The following is a 16,316-nucleotide window of genomic DNA, read 5'->3' as shown; positions in this document are numbered from 1 at the left end:
AGCATGGGAATCTGTGTTTCTTTTTGGTGTGTCATCTTGCTGTGTCAGCTCTCTGTGCATGCGGCACCATTTCTGGGCATGCTGCACTTTCTTTTGTGCTGGGCAGCTCTCCTTGCGTGCGCGTGGGTCTCCCCTATGTGGGGACACCCCTGCGTGGCAGGGCACTCCTTGCGCACATCAGCACTGTGCATGGGCCAGCTCCACACGGGTCAAGGAGGCCGGAGTTTGAACGACAGACCTCCTGTGTGGTAAACGGACGCCCTAACCACTGGGCCAAGTCTGCTTCCCTGCTCTATTCACCTTTAAGTACCCTGAGCCTAGCACAGTGTCTGGCACAATAAATAGCCACTATGTGGAGAAAATGAATGATTAAATTAAGGGTCTTCCTGAATTTACCACTGATTTTGCCTGCCTAGATAAGTACAATAGTATTTTTGTTCCTGGCACTATTGTTTATAAACAGTATCAAGGATATTAATAGCATACTAAGCTTAAGGAAAGGCACGGGGTTCAAAGTGTAGTCTCCAGAACCCAATATCCTGGATTTGGATCCCAGTTTTGTAACTTGTTAGTTGAACTTGGACAGGTTACTTGATCTCTTTTTGTCTTAATCTCCCCATCTGAGAAATAGTGTTTATAATAATACAAACATACATCACGGGATTTTCATAAGGATTGGAAGAATTAATATTTTTAAAGGATTTAAGACAGTTCCTGGCACATGGGGGTGGTATATAAGGGCTGGTAAGTAAATAAAATGTTTAGAACATTGGATTAGGATATTAAAAATATTAAGAAAGCACCATGATCATTTGGTGTTGGACTCAGTTGAATGTTTCTCAGTGAAAAAAGATCAACCAAACTAAGATCACCAATATTCCATTTCATTTCTTTATTGCTTATTCTAGGCTGAGTCTCTTCCCCATTTCTATTTGAGTTTTTTGTATCAGTAAAGGTGATTTTGCAATCTTAGAACTTTAATGAGACTTAGATACTTATAATAATTTTAATTAGGCATTTTGGCTATAACACATACTTAAGCTGTTAAAAACTGTCAACCCTTTCAGAAAATTGAACTGGTTAATCTGACATTAAAAATTACAAGGGAAAAAATCTCAAAAATAGAACAATCAGATTTACCTGGCAGGCATCCACACGTCCCTTCAGGAACCCAGCACACAACATTCCAGGTGTGATGACACCACTGTATACTGCTTCACTGTTGCAGGTCTTATTATCTATAATCTTCACTAATCCTTTTTGGAGTATATTAGGACTTGGTCCTATCAGGAAGAAAATTATATAATTTTTGATAAAGTAAATATTAATCTCTTTGGCTAGTATATTAGCATCAATTTTTAATACTATGAACACTTTTCAAATCAATGTAAAACACATATTAATCCATCTTTTATTTATCTCCTTCCTTATCAACAAAGAAGCAAGTTAATGTTTATGATACTGTTAAAAATGACCAGACTTAGATGTACTTAGTGTGTACATCCATAGGTGTGATTTTTTTCCTTTTGAATAGTTTTTGGAATTTTATATATATTATACTTATGCCTTAGAAAGCAAAATGAAAAATTCAAATTCAAGAAGCATGCATTTCATGGCTGTTTCCAGTTTTACGCTAACTTTGTTACTGTAATTCTAAATCTTTGAATTAATGTTAGGTTTATTTTTTTGCTTCCAAAATAAACATAAATAGCTACCAAATCTTTACATTATTGGGGTCATGGAATACACATATTTAAATGCTCTTTGCTCAAATATTGCCTGGCCACTGAGGGCAAATCATTTCACATGATTAAAATTTACAATCCTCATTCCCATTTTCTCTGTCCCTATATACCCAATCATCTGTAATACCTGCTTTTTTTCTATAGTACTTATCTGCATAAAATGTGTTGTATGGTTTAGTTATTTATTATATTTATTGATTAATATCTGTCTTCCTTTGCTAAGAATGTAAGGTTTATGAGGATAGGAATATTTGCCTATTTTATTCATCAGTATATCCAAACCTCTTAGAACAATACTTTGCACAAAGGTGATAATCAAAATGAATGTTTATTGAATGAATTGAATAATTAAATAGAGAAAAATGAATTACTTATTCAAATAATACATTTCTGTAAAAGCTCACATTGTTAAGGGAAATTATGGTAAACAGCTCTATGAAACTTGCAGTTTTGTTGTTAAGGATATTCTTTGGTTCATTGCACATTACCTTCTTTAAAATGATCCAGAGGAAGTATTTCTCAGATTTAGTTGTGATTTCAAGTATTTTTTGGACTCCTAAAACTCAAACGCTATAGTGAAGGGAGGTTTGGAACTCACCATCAGGTTTTAATGTCCCCCATCCAGTGACCACCACATCTGAATTGGGTGGGAACGTAAAAGTAGCTTCTGGAAGACATGCTCTTCGGATGTTGCTTGTATATAGTACTGGTGAAGACAGACGTACAACAGCAATGTCATTATCATGAGCAGGGTAGTGGTAGTGTTCATGAATTACAATATCCTTGATACCTCGCTGTATTTGTGGATCACTTAAAAGAAGCCCAAAACTAGCATTCCATGCTTTGGGATTGTTGGCCCTAAAGAAAATAAATTTATTTATTAAAAGTTCTATATATTGGACCATAGGAATTCATCTCTTATTCATCTAAAAACATTTAAAAATGTTTTGAATTCCCATAGAATATATGTTATAAGCACACACCAGTAAAGCTGTATAAAAAATAAAATTTATAACATGAATAGTCATTAAGTAACTTGATAACCTGTGTTAAAGGATAATCCATAGAAATTGTTTTATCCAGGAAGAACTCAAGGTGATTTAGAAAGATAAATATGACATCACTACATAGTAAAATTAAATAAAAAGTAGGCAAGGATATTGGACAGAGTGGATTTATAGAAATTAAGGAAATAGTCTAAATCCTCATTTTGAGCGTAAAAACTACAAATAGGAAAATATTTCTAACTTTTACTATTTTTAATCAATGATTTGTGTATAAATAATGAAAAAATAGTGCTTCTGGAACATTTTCAAATTCTCTACTAAAGTGACATAATAAGCAAGCATGATTTTGAAAAGTGCTAACAAAAGCAATAGAAGTTAAGGAAAGCCATCAACCAAAAGAATAAAAAACTTTGTTTTTAAAAACAAATAAACTTTTGGCTCAATAGTTTATCCTTTAAAATAATTATCATCATTTCAAATATAGTGATAAATATATATGAGTATGCAGGCTAAATCCAAATACTGATGACTAAATTAATAAAGCTCAATGTAATAACAATGAGAAAGAAATAGGAGCCCTGTGTTCGATTTGGGATCTCTAGTCTCTTTATAAAATTGTAGTGACCCTAGCCCAGTGGTTATCAATAAGGGGGATGGAGGGAAGCGGATGTGGCCCAAGTGGTAGGGCCTCCACCTACCATGTAGGAGGACCTGGGGTCCATCCCTGTGGCCTCCTGGTGAAAAAAATAAAATAAAGAGGAAGGAGCCAGTTTTGCCCTCCAGGAGACATTAGATTTGGCAATATCTGGAGACATTATTGGTTGTCATGGCTTGGGGGTGTCTCCACCCACTGCTTGTGTCTAGTGGGTAGAGGCCAGGGATGCTGCTAAACATCCTACAATGCATAGGACATGTGGCAGTTTGATATTACTTATGAATTCCAAAAACGATATAGATTATGTTTGTAAATTGATCTGTTCCTCTGGTGCAATACCCTGTGATTGCATTAAATTAAAAGGTTTTATGTTCACTTGATTAAGATTAAGGCTTTGATTTGACCATGTCACTAAGGTGTGGCCCAGGGTTGATGGGCTGTATAACTGGACACACATGCCAAGAAATACACAGAAGTAAAAGAGAGCTGCATAGAAAAGGCAGAGGAGATATCCTTGATCCTGGGGATGGAGAAGATGAGCCCATTTGCCTGATAGTTTACAGCTGAAAGGAACAGAGCAGCTGAGTTCTGTGCCAGTCTACAATTGACATCGGAAGAAGCTGGGCTCATGAAGCCTTAAGAGGAAAGAGGAAGGCTGAACCCAAACAGATATCACCCAGTGTCTTGCTTCAACACATAGCAACAGACTTTAGTGAGGAACTAACCTTGAGTTGAACTCTTTAGGGCTTTTCATGTGTAAACTTCTACCCCAAATAAATACCCTTTATAATATCTAACAGACTTCTGGTACTTTGCATTAGCACCCCTTTGGCTAACTAATAAAGGACCACAACAGAGAATTATCTCTTCCAAAATGTCAGTAATGCCACTTTTGACAAACTCCGCTCTCACCTGACTGTATCTGTTATTTTACTGATAATTCATAGAATAATTTTGACACTACCGCTCACCTTATCGAATAGCTGGAGGCATAGTTGTGTGACTACATTATTGAAAGGTATGCATCACATTTTTAGGCACCTGAGTGACTTTGAGGGTTTCACATGGACTAGAACTTACTTTATGAAACAGTGAGCTGCCGTGACAAGCCAGCTGTTACTAATCAGAGTGGCTCCGCATCGGTGGACATTGTTTTGTTGCAGACTAGCTTGCCAGGGCCATTCCCCTTCTTGGGCATCAGTGCCCCCTGCTATTTTGTTGCCAGAAGGAGTTATTGTGCGATGTCCACAACCTGCTCAAAATAGAATCCATTAGCACTGATATTTTGTATGCATTCATTACTGTAGTAAAAAAGCTCCCCATAATACACGTCTCTATAAACTATTAACTGAGGGGAAATGCATAGTCTTAGGACTGACTGCTGACAAGAAATTTCTGGAGAATGTATTAAAAATGATTGACATCCTCCTTCCCTCCTCACCCCCCCTCCCGAACCCCAACACTCATATACACAATCTGTGTGTCTGTGTGACCTTGCTTTAACCTGCTGCAGAGACAGGTGGAATTAAATATTTGAATTTAGAGGAACATAGTCATATAACAAGTTTTGTGCAAGTTAGTAACTTTCTAATTTTAGTGAACAATTGTTGTATAGCAATGATAAAACAATGATTGCTATGGAAACATTCATAAGGAAATGTAAATGAATTGGATATAAAGAAAATGTTGATGGAATACAGATTAGACACAAATGTGTTCACTCTCAAATCACAATACACAATAACCTGAATCAAAAAAATAACACATGAAGATAGCTAACCATCTTCTAAAGTTACATATGTCTCTGAACCGAGACTGCACTTCAGTTTTTTTCTTAGATCCAGAGAAACTGTAGAACTCTTAAGTTTTTAAAGCAAATCAGCAGTGATGGTACAACCTCACAATTATTATTTCTCCCCCCAACCTGTTCCCTTGACTGTCTCATCTTTACTTCGATTGAAGCACTGAGTTTGTCCTTTAACAGTTTGTGGTATCTTTTACTAGAGATTGCCATCCTCATTAGTGAACATTTCTAGAGGACAGGAACCAGATCTTTAAAAAAGATGTATTTACAGACCTACCACAGAGAACCTATAATATAAAAGGAGCTCAACAAATATTTGTAGGAATGAAGTCTATATAGTCATGAGACATCTTGAAATAAAAATGATACTTGACTGCAAAACTCTTTCCTGTAGTAGATATTTTCCTAGGCATTTAGAAAGTTAAAAGCTTTCCATAATCAATGTAGGGGGCATAGATTAAAGCAGTGGCTCCCAATGGAGGATGATTTCAGTCCCAGGGGTTATTTGGCAACATTTTTGCATGCTATTGTTATTTAGTGTGTAGAGGCCAGGAATGCTGCTAAACTTCCTACAGTACATAGGATAATCCATCCTGCAACAAAGAATTACCTAGCCCAAAATGTCAATAGTGTTAAGGTGGAGAAACCCAGTTTAGAGAAAAGTAATTTTACCAAGTATAAGAACATTTAAATTAATTGGAAAGGTTGGATGGCTAATTGCTTCACAAAGATGTTTGCTTTTATGTGCCTAAATGTACCTTATGATAGTCTTCCTGAGGGTAGAAAGACATTAGAAGTGCAGGGTAGCTTTTGTAGACTCTTGTATAGGCCTTCACTGGCTCTTTAAGTCCTTAACTTTGTACAATGATTCTAAGTTATTCATTCTCTTGATGCAACCCAAACCTCAGGTTGCTAGGCAGCATCTTCATAAAGTCCACTTAGCTGAAGTGGAGGTTTGGTGGTGGCTATTTCCGAGGAGAGGACTCTCAAATTGACTCACAGAATGTAACTCCCTTTTCTTTTCCTATTTCTTCCCACTCCCTTAACATGAACGCTTAAGAGGATAAAAATAATAATCCAGAACCCAAAGGTATAATGGTTCCTCCCTATCCTCCCTTCTCTGTTTGGACAACTCCTAGAGGAAGCTGGCTTTTACTCAATTTCCTCAAGAGGACTATAAAAACAAAGATCCTTTTTTTGTGGGCTAGGAGAATCTCCTCCAGGCAACTCTACTTCCCTGTTTCTGCTCTTACTCAGAATTTTAATCTAATTTATACCCATGTATCAACTTCCATTCTGATTTCTCACTTACTCATGCGTATTGTGACTATTAAGCTTTTAGCCTCCACCTCTGCTGAAGCCTTACATAGCACCTTGTAGCTTTTGTCACGTCAAAAGATGTCTCAGGCTAAATTTCAAGGGCACAAGGAATATCATGAAGATGTACTAGCTGTATTTTCAGAAACACCAGAGAATCTAACAAAGCTTTTACAGCACCCCTACCCTTCTAACTTCTACTCCATTGGCTATCACTACACTTGGATCAACTTTATGTCACATTCCAAAACTCTATTCTTTCCTTAATCTTGTTTGACTTTTCTTGCCTATCCCTCCCACATTTTATTTAAAGTATGATCAAAATACCAAATAGGCCAGTCCAAGTGGGAGACAGACAAATTGGCTTTTTTTTTTTTACCATGGTTTTTATTCCTGTCTTGAGCATCCCTCTTCTATCAACTAATGAATTTCTGAATGAGGATTTTGATTGTTTGATAATGAAGTCTTAATTGGAATATTTGACTTTTAACATGTCTTATAAGTTGCTTGAGGATTGCTCAACCTAAATATATCAGAGAGAAAAATAATCTAGTGCAGCTTTAAGTTTTTAAATTTTGCCCAGTTTGCTCAGAAATAACTGTATTTATGACTGGAGGACAGTATGAGCTATTTGGTTAGTGTCACTTGACTCTGGAGGTCAGCGCTCTAATCCAGTTTTCTCAATCAGTCTTGGTCCCTGGATAAGAAGATACTTCACCCTTATCCTGACAGCTTGCTTCTACCCCACTCAGGTTCTAGGACCCTACAGCAGTAGTTTGAGAAGTTTAGCGGATGTTTTGTCTGGCAGATCTCACTTCTCAACACATTGAACTTGGCTTATAGGATCAGAATTTCACAGTAAGTTCCTGTGCCTGAGGTTTTCATAGACAACTATAAAAAGCAAAAGTAGCTAACATTTACTGAGTGCTCATTATGAGCCATGAACTCTTACAAGTATTTGTGTTACTTTGTTTCATCTTTGCAACAACTTGTAAAATCATCCAGTTAATAAGTAGCAAAGGATGCAAAATTCATGTGTACCTGATTTTAGATTCTAAGTTCTTAACCATCACTGCTTAATTCTTGTTACTCCCTGAACATGTGATAAGTGTTCCTCATTTTAAATCCATGGCATCAGTCAATTTAAAGCCCACTACAGTCACCTTCATACACATTTCTAAAATTCAGCTTCCTATTACACCTTTATCAACACAAAATTAACTCAAGTAGGAGTCTTCTTTGGCATCTGAGGAATTAAGTTTCACTAGGAAATTATTCTGTGTTGATAAACTTACAGGTATTGAGAAGATTTTCTGCTGCTGACATTGCAATATCTGAAAGTCAAGAGAAAAGAAAATGGAAATATTTACATTTATGACTGTTTGATTTTAATAATAATATAAATTACTTTGTTTGGGGAGAGCACATAATTATTCAGTAGGCATAATCACCTTATTTAATCTTGAGCATATAGTTTCTATGCCCGTAAATTAAAATAGAAAGTGATAGAATCTTAGTGTTCATTCTTCTGTTTTGATAGAGAATCTCAAGTCCTTTATTATAAGAGAGTGGAGAAAGGGGCCTGGGTTATGGGAAGTACTCCAATATGTGAAAAAATGGTGTTCTCTCACCATATCCTGAATCCAAATTACCAGAAAACTGAATGTATTTGCCACCTTTTATGTACCATTTCATATTATTTTGGGCCATCTCTCACTCTGGCCACAAGCGTGGTGACCAATTCCATTCAGGTTTGGATCAGCTTTGCTCAGGGGTAACTTGACAGGTGACCTTCTCAAGTCTGTACCTAAGACTTTTCACTTTTCCCAGAAGAAGCCTCCTGGATCCTCCCAGATACTCAACCTGGAAAAGTGAAAGTTAATGCTCCTTGGGCCACAGGCCAGTATAACATGGACGCTTTCCCTTCTATACACATGGGAAGATGTTTCTGAGATACAAGTTTCCATGGGATACAGCTTTTAGTAGTGGCCAACTTTCCTTCCCCATTTTATTCTTCTGCCCTTCACTCTTTTTCAGATCAGCTATCTGCATGCAATCCTTTGTCTCAGGTTCTTCTTTTTTTAAGAAACCAGGCTAAGACAGCTAAATAACTGTATATGATAAATAATGCCAGTAACTAATAAGGCATACACACATTATTATATTTAGTGTATTTTTTTTGTGTGTGTATAGAGTGCATTTTACTCCTTTTAAAATTAGTAATCTTTGTGTGGTGAGTTACAATGATCCAGAACATTCAATTAAGCATTCTACCTTGTTCCCCATTCATTTTGGATCAAAAATAATTTATTTTACTAATGAGGCAGACTTTAACATTGCCTACTCATTCCTGGATAGACAAGTCATTCCAGGGAATATTGCAAGATGAGATTATTTACTCCAGACAATTTTTCTATGGGCCCCACATCCCTGCAGAATTGCATACCTCTTCAATTCATGTGGGAAATATGTGGGAAGAGGAAGAATAAATGAGAAAATTATCCTCCAAATTTAGAAATGCAGGGAACCACAAATCTAATAGCCATTTCTCCTTAAGAATTCCTTTTCAAAAAGAAATCACCAGCTGCTCTAAAAACCAAACATTATAAATGTCAATGTATGTTTATTTCAAGAAAATTTATGCATTTTTTCCCTTTATTAGAGAAGTTGTGGGTTTACAGAGCAATTATGCAAGGGTTCCTATTTGGAACGATGGAAATGTTCTGGTAGGTTCATTTTTATTAAGCTGTTGGGTTTTTATAAATCCAGGAGGGTGTTCCAGTTCTACGTGCCAATTACAGTTACACACTCTTCTATTATAGTTTCCCAAACTGGGAAACAAAGGAATCCTTTACCAGAAAGTCAACCTGCCTGAACAAAAAGGCAGGAGCAATTCAGCAGTCACAGGGGCCATGAGATGAAATGAACCACACCTACTAGAAACAGAAAGTTGGCATATTTCTATCTAAGCCTTCACAGCTGCCTTCCAGAGGTTATGTTTTGCTTAACATGGTACCTTTAGAGTTAATTTTGAGTTTTACACCTCGGTAAAATATATCAAACCATATTAAGATTTTGGGAAGTAATTAAACTCTTTTACCTGGACTGGAAAAATGTTAATTCCAACACCTTAAGAATGACTTATTTTGAAACCCTATTATTTTCACAGAAATTTTTTCTTTCTTTGAGGTTTTCTTTATTGATACATGACTTGCTAAAGGGAAGAAATGTTTTGGAATAGTAATTAAATAATAATAGTTGTTTTATCCCAGAGCTTAATACTATAATCACCGCCTGCATGAGGTGGAAGAAAGTCAGGCTACAACGAATGAGGAAGTGACTTAAACTGTCACTCATTTGGACTGATTCACTGTTGTGGCTGTTTGTGTCTCCTTCCTTTTAAGTCTCTTGGCTCACAATCAAAGGCTGGGACTCCTGTAACTTTACCTCTGAATCAAGAGTCAACAATGTAACCTAGGATACTCTGTTAATATGTACCACATAAAGGAAGAGACAAACAATGGCACTCTTCTTGCCAATAAGGAGATTGCTCCAAAGGATAATAAGGCATTTTAAAAAACAGCTCAGCAAATGTGCACTGGTCTTTTCTATGGTCCAGGAATAAAGGAATGGACATGGGTACTACTCTCAGTGAATCTGAAGTCTAGTGGAAAGACAGATATTTAAGTAAATAATTTAATGACATGTAATAAGGGTTGTGGCAGAAGTATGCATAGGAACTTGGTGCACTAAGACAAGTCACTTAGCATAGAAGATAGGAACAACTATCAGGGAGGATAGTAACAGCTGATGACGAATATTCTTCTGGGAAGGGTGTCAAGAAAATGATTTTACTAAGGGCAAAATGGGCATAATTCACTGAATGTTGAACATCAGGTTAGAAAAGATGCTTAGATGCTTTCTAAATGGACTTCTGGATCTGTAGTGTCTCAGTTCATTGATGATTACTTCAGAGTTGGTCTCTTTCCAGGACAAGGAAATAAGAAATGCAAGTCTGGATGTGTTGGTAAAAACAAGGACTCCCCAAATTCTGATATCCAGAGAATAGCTTATTCCTTAAGAGAAGAAATCTAAAGCAGATCATGTTAATGAAAACTAAATTGCATTATTCTGATACATAGGAAAAAATTCTATAGTGATGGTAGATTTGTTTATAATATATATTTTACATAGATCATAGGCATTAATTCTACTTAGGTGAATTTACCACTTTACACAAGACAAAACGCTAAACTATTAAGAGCTGATCAATTCTACTTCTCAGGTAATTTTCCTAGGGTTCTTGTATTAAAAATATAGAAGAATTTAGCTGTATTTTTTTATGGAATGTGTTTTATGGGGGCTTAAAAAATTTTCAAGTGGTAGATTTCTGAAAACTTTGTAACTATAAATGTACATGCACTCAATGATCAAAGTAACTATTACATATAGCCATCTTCCAGGATGGAAGTTCATTCATAAAATTTTCACCAAAAAGCGTTATTCTGGAGCTTTAATATGACTGGCCTGCATTAAAAGGCAAAAAAATACAGTATGGTTGAACAAACAATCTGAATCCTTCACTTACTGCAGGTTTTGCTTAGTTACCTGCTGCATGCTTAATCTCAATAAATACTTTTCTTTCTGTGTCTAATTAGATTGAAAATTATTTCTGTGGTTAGACATTACATATCATTTGTCATTCCTCAGTGTAATGTAGTTTTGCAAAGTATATGCTTTCAATATGTTTGCCATTTTGACATTGAACACAAAAAGATTTTTTATGAGTTTATTAAGATTCATTTGTGTGTGCAAGTGGTAGTTTTAAAGAAGAACTGTGCACCATTTTTTTACCTTTATGCAGAATTTAAGAAATATGAAAGTCAGAGATACCTATTTTTATTTGTATATTATATATGCTCCTCCTATGACTCATGCCATTGTTGATTTTAAGCTTGGAAGCAGTACAAAAGCCTGGTGAATGAAGAGAGGATAAGGCATGTAGAGAAGAGTACATTTAGGCCAAGGATTCTTATACTGTGTATTATTTAATAAAGATATCATATCCTCACCAATACATCCCCACAAGAATAATGTTTATTTGAATTTCAATTCAAGCTCATGGACACCTTGTTAGGAATTCCTGATTCAGGCAGTCATTTTATGTAGTGAGTAGTGCATAATGTAAATGACATGCATCCTTGTACTTGTAGGGGCTCTTTTGAGGATGTGTGTTGAACAGGAAGTTAATATTTAGGATTAGCACTTTCATTTTGGAAATTTCTAGTTTGATTCTTCCTGGTATCTAGAGACCTTGTGCAGATCTGACTTGGATTGCACAGCCCTGGTATCTCAGAATACTTTCCGGAGACCCTTCAGTTCATGTGCATTGCTCTCTTTAAGACTCAAGTGGTAGTGCCACCAAGAAGCGTTCCTTCTTCTCAGACAATTACATAGCTTCATGTTCCTTTGCCAGTTTGCATGTAGTAGTTTCTGGCCCAAAATAACCCTTACCTGGTAATATTCACTTGTTAATTCAGTTAAATTTTTTCTTCTTCTGGAATTTATTTCAAGTTGCTTGCTTTTACAATAACTATCTTTCCTAAAATAATAATAATAAAAATACTTCTAGGAACTACATATGTTTGAAATAAAATAAAAATAAAAATATTCAGATAGTGTCTAGTAGACCTAATTACAACCATATCAGAATTCAGAGACTCATTTTTATGCATTTCTTAAAAGTAGCTTCATGACAATTACATAGTTTTTGAAGTTGCACAATTAAGCTATTCATTAAATATAAATCACCTCTATTTTTTCTTATACATGAGTGTTTCTTCTTAAAGTTTGTGTAAAGAGCAAAGAATGCAGAGGTATGAAAAGTGGTAAAACTGGTTTGGAAGAAATTCCTGAAATCTTTAAGTTCAAATTGCTGGCCAGAAACTGAAAGACTTGGTAAATAAAGGAAATGTCTTTCTTTATATAAAATAGCTGTGAATATGTTAAGTGTCTCTTCCTTTTCCATATTGTTGTTCTTGTTTTTTTCCCTCTCATTATAAGTTTTAATAAACAGAAGCATAGCTTAGAAACAGAAATCATCTTAAGGGGAAAAAGGTTAAAATTGACATTTAGTATACGACATTTTAAACTATTCGAACTGAAGTGTATTAAGAGAAACAGAAAGGAAAGTCATATGTTAGTCATTAGTAATATAAAAGAAGAACCAAGTTGGTTTTGTCTGATAGCTTTAGTACCTTTGCAACTTCATGTAATGTGTTTATGAATGTCACAAGATTGGAGGCTGCTGGAAAGGAAGATAAAGTATCACTATTATACTTTAGTAGGAGTAACTCTAAAGCATACTCAAAATCCTTGTTTCACAGGCTTTTTAAAAATTTCTGAACTTTCCAAAGGCATTAAAAATTTCACACTACTACTCATTTTTGTATTTAACAGATTAACTTGCAATAATATTTTTTATGACAATAAATCAGAGATGTAAGAACATGAGAAAGGAGAGACAAGTCATCATGACATACAAAATCTAATCCCAGAAATGTGCATGTTTGTATAATAATTTAATTTTAAATTAAATTAAACACCTTATGATGAGGTAATTGTAGATTCACATGAAGTGTAAGAAATAATATCAAGAGATCCCAGGTACCCTTTACCCATTTTCTCCCAAAGGTAGTATCTTGCAAATCTATGTTATAGTATTATAACTAGGGTATTAACACTGATGCAATCAACGTGCAAAACATAAGGTTATGCTGTTTGTAACAGCATAAGGTTCTCATGTGTCCTTTTATAGCCACATCCACTTCCATCCTGCCCCATACCCTCCTTAACACCTGGCAATGATTAACCTGTTTTTCTTAAATTTCACTATTTCAAGAATGTCATATAAATGGAAGCATTCAGTATGCAATTTTTTGGATTGGCTTTTTTTTTTCCACTCAACATAATTTTCTGGAGATTCATCCAAATTGTTGCATGTATCAATAGTTCATTTCTTTTTACTGTTGAGTTGTATTCCACAGTATAGATGTACTACAGTTTGTTTAACCACTTACCTTTAAAGGATATCTGGACAGTTACCAGTTTTTGGTTGTTAGGAATAAAGCTGCTATAAACATTCCTGTATACGTTTTTGTGTGAACATAATTCATCATTTCCCTGAGATAATGCCCAGGAATGCAATTGCTAGGTCACAAGATAGTTACATGTTTAAGTTTTTTTTTAAAAAGAAACTGCCTAATTGTTTCCCAGCGTGACTGTGTCATTTTATATTCTCACCAGCAATCTATATTCTCACCAGTGATCTACTTTTTCTGCATCCTTGCTAGCATTACGTGTTTTTTTTTAATTTTTTATTATCTTAACCATTTTGTTAGGCATGTAGTATTATCTCACTGTGGTTTTAAATTGCATTTCTTTAATTGCTAATGATACATTGAACATCTTTTCATGTAATTATTTACATCTTTATATCTTCTTTGGTGAAGTGTTTCTTCATGCCTTTCCCCCATTTTCTAATTGGATTAAAAGTTGTTTTTTTCACTGTTGAGTTTTGAACATTGTTATAATTCTAGACAGCAGTCTTTTGTTGGATTATGTGGTGAGTAAATATTTTCTCCCAGTTTGTAGTTTTGTCTCTTCATCCTCTTAAGACTTTCACAGAGCAAAAGTTCTGAATTTTGATGAAGTCAGATTTATCAAGTATTCCTCTCATAGGCCATGTTTATGGTGTCAAGAACTCTTTGTCTAGTCCTAGATTCTGAATATTTTCTCCTATGTTTCCTCTAAATTATTATTTTATGTTTTACATTGAAGTTCATGATCCATTTTGGATTTTTTGTAGGAGATGTGAAGTTACGCTCATATTTTGCCTATGGATGCCCATGTGCACCACTCGTTGAGTTATACTTCCTTAATTGAATTGCTTTTTGCACCTTTTGTCAAAAATGATTTGGGAATAATTGTATGCGTCTATTTGTGAGTCCACTATTTTGTTCCACTGAATTATGTGTCTATGCCTCTGCCAGTACTACACAGTCTTGATTACTATAGCTATATAAGAAGTCTTAAAATCTGGAGGACTGATTCCTCCTACTTTCTTCTTTAAAAAAAAAGTAGCCATTTTTGTTCCCATGCTTTTTCACATAAATTTTAGAATAATTTTGTCTATATCTACAAAAACCTTGCTGGGATTTGGTAAGAATTGCATTATAGCTGTATATCAGTTTGGAGTCATTTGACATTTTACTACATTGAGTCTTTTAATCCGTGAATATGATATGTCTCGTTGAGTCTTCTAATCCATGAAAATGATATGTTTCTCAATTTATTTCAACCTTCTTTGATTTCTTTCATGAGCATTGTGTAGTTTTTAGCATATAACTTGTACATGCTTCTTAGAGCCTGGGAGGCTCCCCACTTGGCCTTTGTTGGCCTTGGTGGAGGTGGGGCCCATAGTACTCTCTTGTGATGTTTTGACTGGAGTAACATCATTATTGTCTAATAGTGTTCTGTCTGGAAAGGGTGTTCATTTCTAGTCTTTTGGCTAGAAAGAGCAGGCTTTTATTGGGGTTCTTTTTCCCCCTATGCCCTTTGACATTTTTGGCTCGCTGGCTTCTTCAGCTCCAATTCCTGCATATATGAAGTAAAAGGAAAACCCAGGGAATTCACTGCTGCATCCCTTGGGTCCTGAAGTCCCTATCCAGTTTTTCTTCTTCTCTCCACCTTTCAGAGTCTTCTTCCGTTTGTTCTATATCTAATAACCAGGGTTTTTAGCTGTATTTAGTGGGAAGAACTTGGACAATTACATCTACTTCATCTTTCGAGAAGGAAAAGTCATATATCCTTATTGAATTTCTAGAAAACTATTTTTCTACTAACTTTCTGTCTATTCTATTCTGATTCATTATCTTAACTCTTGTCTCCTCTTTCTTCTTCTATTCCAAAAATGAAAACGACCCCTGAAATACTGTCTTTGAACTTATCTTCCTCTCCATTTTCCTAGAAAATCTGAGGAGCTCACCACCATGTCATTCACTATAATCTTTGTAATCTTATCCTTTCTCAAGAATCCCCTCATGGGAGGATTTATGGTTTTGAACCTGAATTTCCTCTAGAAGACCAGCCTTTTATTTCCAACGTCTTGATAAACAGTCTTATTTGGTCATGTATATTTGATCTCAGAGATCATCACATGCAAATATACATGACCAAATAATCTAAACTCATCACCTTTCAACTGTTGCTCCTTCTCCATTGTCTCCTATTTCTTTATGAAGTTTTCATCAACCAATTAGTTAGATGTAAAATAATTGGATTCCGTACTTCATTAAAAAGGCAAAATATAATCTCTTCAGAAAGGTTTCCTATTTAGATTTATTTCCAGGGAACTATAGGTGTTTAAGATCTTATACTACTCAGAATATCCTAAGAAACATTTCCTGATAAAACAGGTTCATAGAGTTGAAGACTGGTTCTCCACTAAGAAAGCACAATCTGGTAAATAGTATGCTTTGGTGTATGCATATAGCTTTTAAAAAATGGCCTTTAGGATTTAACAGCGTAAGATTGATTAGTTCAGTTGCTTAAAACATGAAGTCATGCATTATCTTAGGACCAAACTACATATAAAAGGAACATTCCACTAATATAATCCATACCTCTATGTTGGATGGCTACTCACAAACAGCTTCATTCTTCTTGGGAAACTCTTGATAGTGGGTCATGACTATCATCTTCAGGTACAAAGGGCTATGTTATTATTA

General features: G+C 35.2%; 1 protein-coding gene across 1 annotated transcript in view; it reads right to left on the bottom strand.

Annotated features, from left to right (window-relative positions):
* The window catches only part of LOC139437852 (transmembrane protease serine 11C-like), an 81,231-nt gene that overhangs the window by 3,258 nt on the left and 61,657 nt on the right, over positions 1-16,316 (bottom strand). The window contains exons 6-8 of the mRNA XM_071212727.1: positions 4,488-4,659; positions 2,344-2,603; positions 1,141-1,283 (exon numbers count right to left, since the gene is read on the bottom strand). Coding sequence (XP_071068828.1) covers positions 1,141-1,283; positions 2,344-2,603; positions 4,488-4,659 — 575 coding nt within the window. The remainder of the gene's footprint in view (positions 1-1,140; positions 1,284-2,343; positions 2,604-4,487; positions 4,660-16,316) is intronic.

Source organism: Dasypus novemcinctus, chromosome 1 (assembly GCF_030445035.2).
Source record: "Dasypus novemcinctus isolate mDasNov1 chromosome 1, mDasNov1.1.hap2, whole genome shotgun sequence".
Lineage (NCBI taxonomy): Eukaryota > Metazoa > Chordata > Mammalia > Cingulata > Dasypodidae > Dasypus > Dasypus novemcinctus.
Note: the sequence above shows the minus strand (reverse complement) of the source record. Positions and strands in the feature narration are given on the sequence as shown.